The sequence below is a fragment of the Penaeus vannamei genome, chromosome 17 (genome assembly GCF_042767895.1).
Source record: "Penaeus vannamei isolate JL-2024 chromosome 17, ASM4276789v1, whole genome shotgun sequence".
Classification (NCBI taxonomy): domain Eukaryota; kingdom Metazoa; phylum Arthropoda; class Malacostraca; order Decapoda; family Penaeidae; genus Penaeus; species Penaeus vannamei.
In genome coordinates, this window is record NC_091565.1 from 29,710,410 (window position 1) to 29,712,909 (window position 2,500).

The 2,500-nt window shown below is 31.1% G+C and overlaps 1 protein-coding gene across 1 annotated transcript in view; it reads left to right on the forward strand.

The window, feature by feature from the left end:
• Positions 1–2,500, forward strand: part of LOC113804076 (achaete-scute homolog 1) — a gene marked incomplete at its 3' end in the record, with an annotated part of 13,021 nt that overhangs the window by 5,653 nt on the left and 4,868 nt on the right. The window contains exon 2 of the mRNA XM_070132516.1: positions 507–959. Within this exon, the coding sequence (XP_069988617.1) occupies positions 551–959 (409 nt within the window). The remainder of the gene's footprint in view (positions 1–506; positions 960–2,500) is intronic.

Below are 2,500 nucleotides of genomic sequence, written 5' to 3' on the forward strand. Positions count from 1 at the left end.
TAACATCCGTAACAAATAAATACTCACAATTTTGGCACAAGAACATGCCATATACGACAGGCAAACATGGATTCGCTTTGTATTCGGATATAATCAGAATAACAAATAATAATTCATGATAATCAAATAGACATTGGCAGCGAGGAATGCTAAACTGTTAATAGTGTAGAAGGTCGCAGCACACACACAAACACACACACACACGTATCAGACGACTGAACGTACCAGATCAGCAAAGACTTTTTTCATCAGCGTATTGATTCCTCAGAACATCCCTACCCCTGGACTCTGTTTGCCCTGGTCTTTCCACTTCAGGAACTATGTGTCGAAAAGGCGCCTTGTACTTTGAAACGGATATTCGTATTGTCGTTATCATTGTTTATCAGCGTCCTCGTGTCTTATTATTTATGTTGTGATCATAACCAAAGCTTCATTACTATCTAACAATATATGATACGCTGTAATATATATGAATTGTACCATAAGTAACGTTTTACATCCTGCAGGAGATGAAGTGAGGGTCCGGCAGGCAGGGACGGGATCTGCTGCCATGTGTGAGAACCTCCCAACAGTCTCTGAGGATGATCTGCAGCTGACCAGGAGGGACGATTTGGGGATCTCCTGCGCCGAAGGACATCAACAGGACCCTCAGGATCCCTCCCCTGACGGCTGTGACCTCCATAAGGATGACCTGACTTCCGTCAGCGTCTACCACGGAGCCTCGGCTGTCCTTTCAGTGCCGGACCTCCCTCATATAGAGTCCTTGGAAGCCCTGCAGCCTCTACAGTGCTTCTCCCAACAGGCATTGTGTCCTCAGGAACCGGGGGTGTACGCCCTTCTCCCGCAGGATCCTCACGTTCCTGCAGCTATGACCTACCAAGCTTCCGAGGTCACACACGTTCAGGCTGTGACCTCGACAGTGGCCATCCAAGGCAGGGCCAAAGAAAGGAAGAAGAAGTGTAAGTTGGCTGGAGCTTTACCTCCGAGTGGTTTTCGTTAATGCCGGCAAATCTTTAAGTAATGTGCTCGAAGATAATCGGCTTCACTTCGGTGGTTGTTATAATATCAAGAACAAACATCGCATTACAATACTACTGCTACCACGACTACTACTGCTGCTACTACAATAATGATAAAAATAATGGTAATAATAATGATAATAATATAACAATAACAGTAAAATGAGAGAAAAAATAATGGTAATAATAATAATATCGAAAATAATGATAATAGTGATAATGATGATAATAATGATAATAATAAAACAATAATTATAATGGTAATCATAGTAGTAGCACTATGATTACTTTAAAGTACTATAATGATAATAGTAATAATGATATTAGTAAGAGTAACCTTAATGACAATAATGACAATGATAATGCTAATGATAATAATAATAAAAAACTGTCATGACAATGATAATAACAATAACAATAATAACAGTAATAATGATAATGACGATGGTAGCAATGATGATAATCATAATAATGATAATTATCATAATTATCATTATAAAAATGGTATTGATAATAACATCAATAATAAAGATAATGATAGCATTGATAATGAAAATGATGATAATAGCAATTATGAAAATTATAATGATAATGATAATGATAAAATTGATGGCAATAACGATGAGGATAACAATAAGAAATCGTTATCAGTAATACTGGTATTGTCATTTTTATTAGTAGTATATATTAGTAATAACAACTAGGATAATCATAGTTGGTGATGAACATAATAACAGTAATGATAATAATGATAACAATAGTAGTAACATGATAATGATAATGATGATAATAATAACAATGATATTGATTATGATGATATAATAATGGCAATGATAATAATAATGATAATAATGATAGTGATAGTAATACTATAGTAGTAGTAGTAGTAGTAGTAGTAACAATATCAATAATAGTAATGATAACAATGATAATAATAATAACAATAATATTAATAATAATAATAATAATAATAATAATAATAATAATAATAATAATAATAATAATAATAATGATGATAATGATGATAATGATGATGATGATAACAATAATAATCATGATAATAACAATGACGGTGATAATGATAATGATAATGATAATGATAATGATAATAATAATGATAATAACAAATATAATAATAATAATAATAATAATAATAATAATAATAATAATAATAATAATAATAATAATAATAATAATAATAATAATAATAATAATAATAATGATAATAATAATAATATTGACAATTATAATGCTGCTGCTGCTGATGGTAATGATAATAATGATAATAGTAATGATAATGATGATCATGATAATGATAAGAACAATGATGATAATGATAATAGTGATAATGATGATGCTAATGATAATAGTAATAGTAATAATGATAATAGCACTAGTACTACTACCACTACTAATAGTATTGGTAATAACAGTAATAATGATAATGATAATAATGATGCTAATTATGCTAATAATAATGA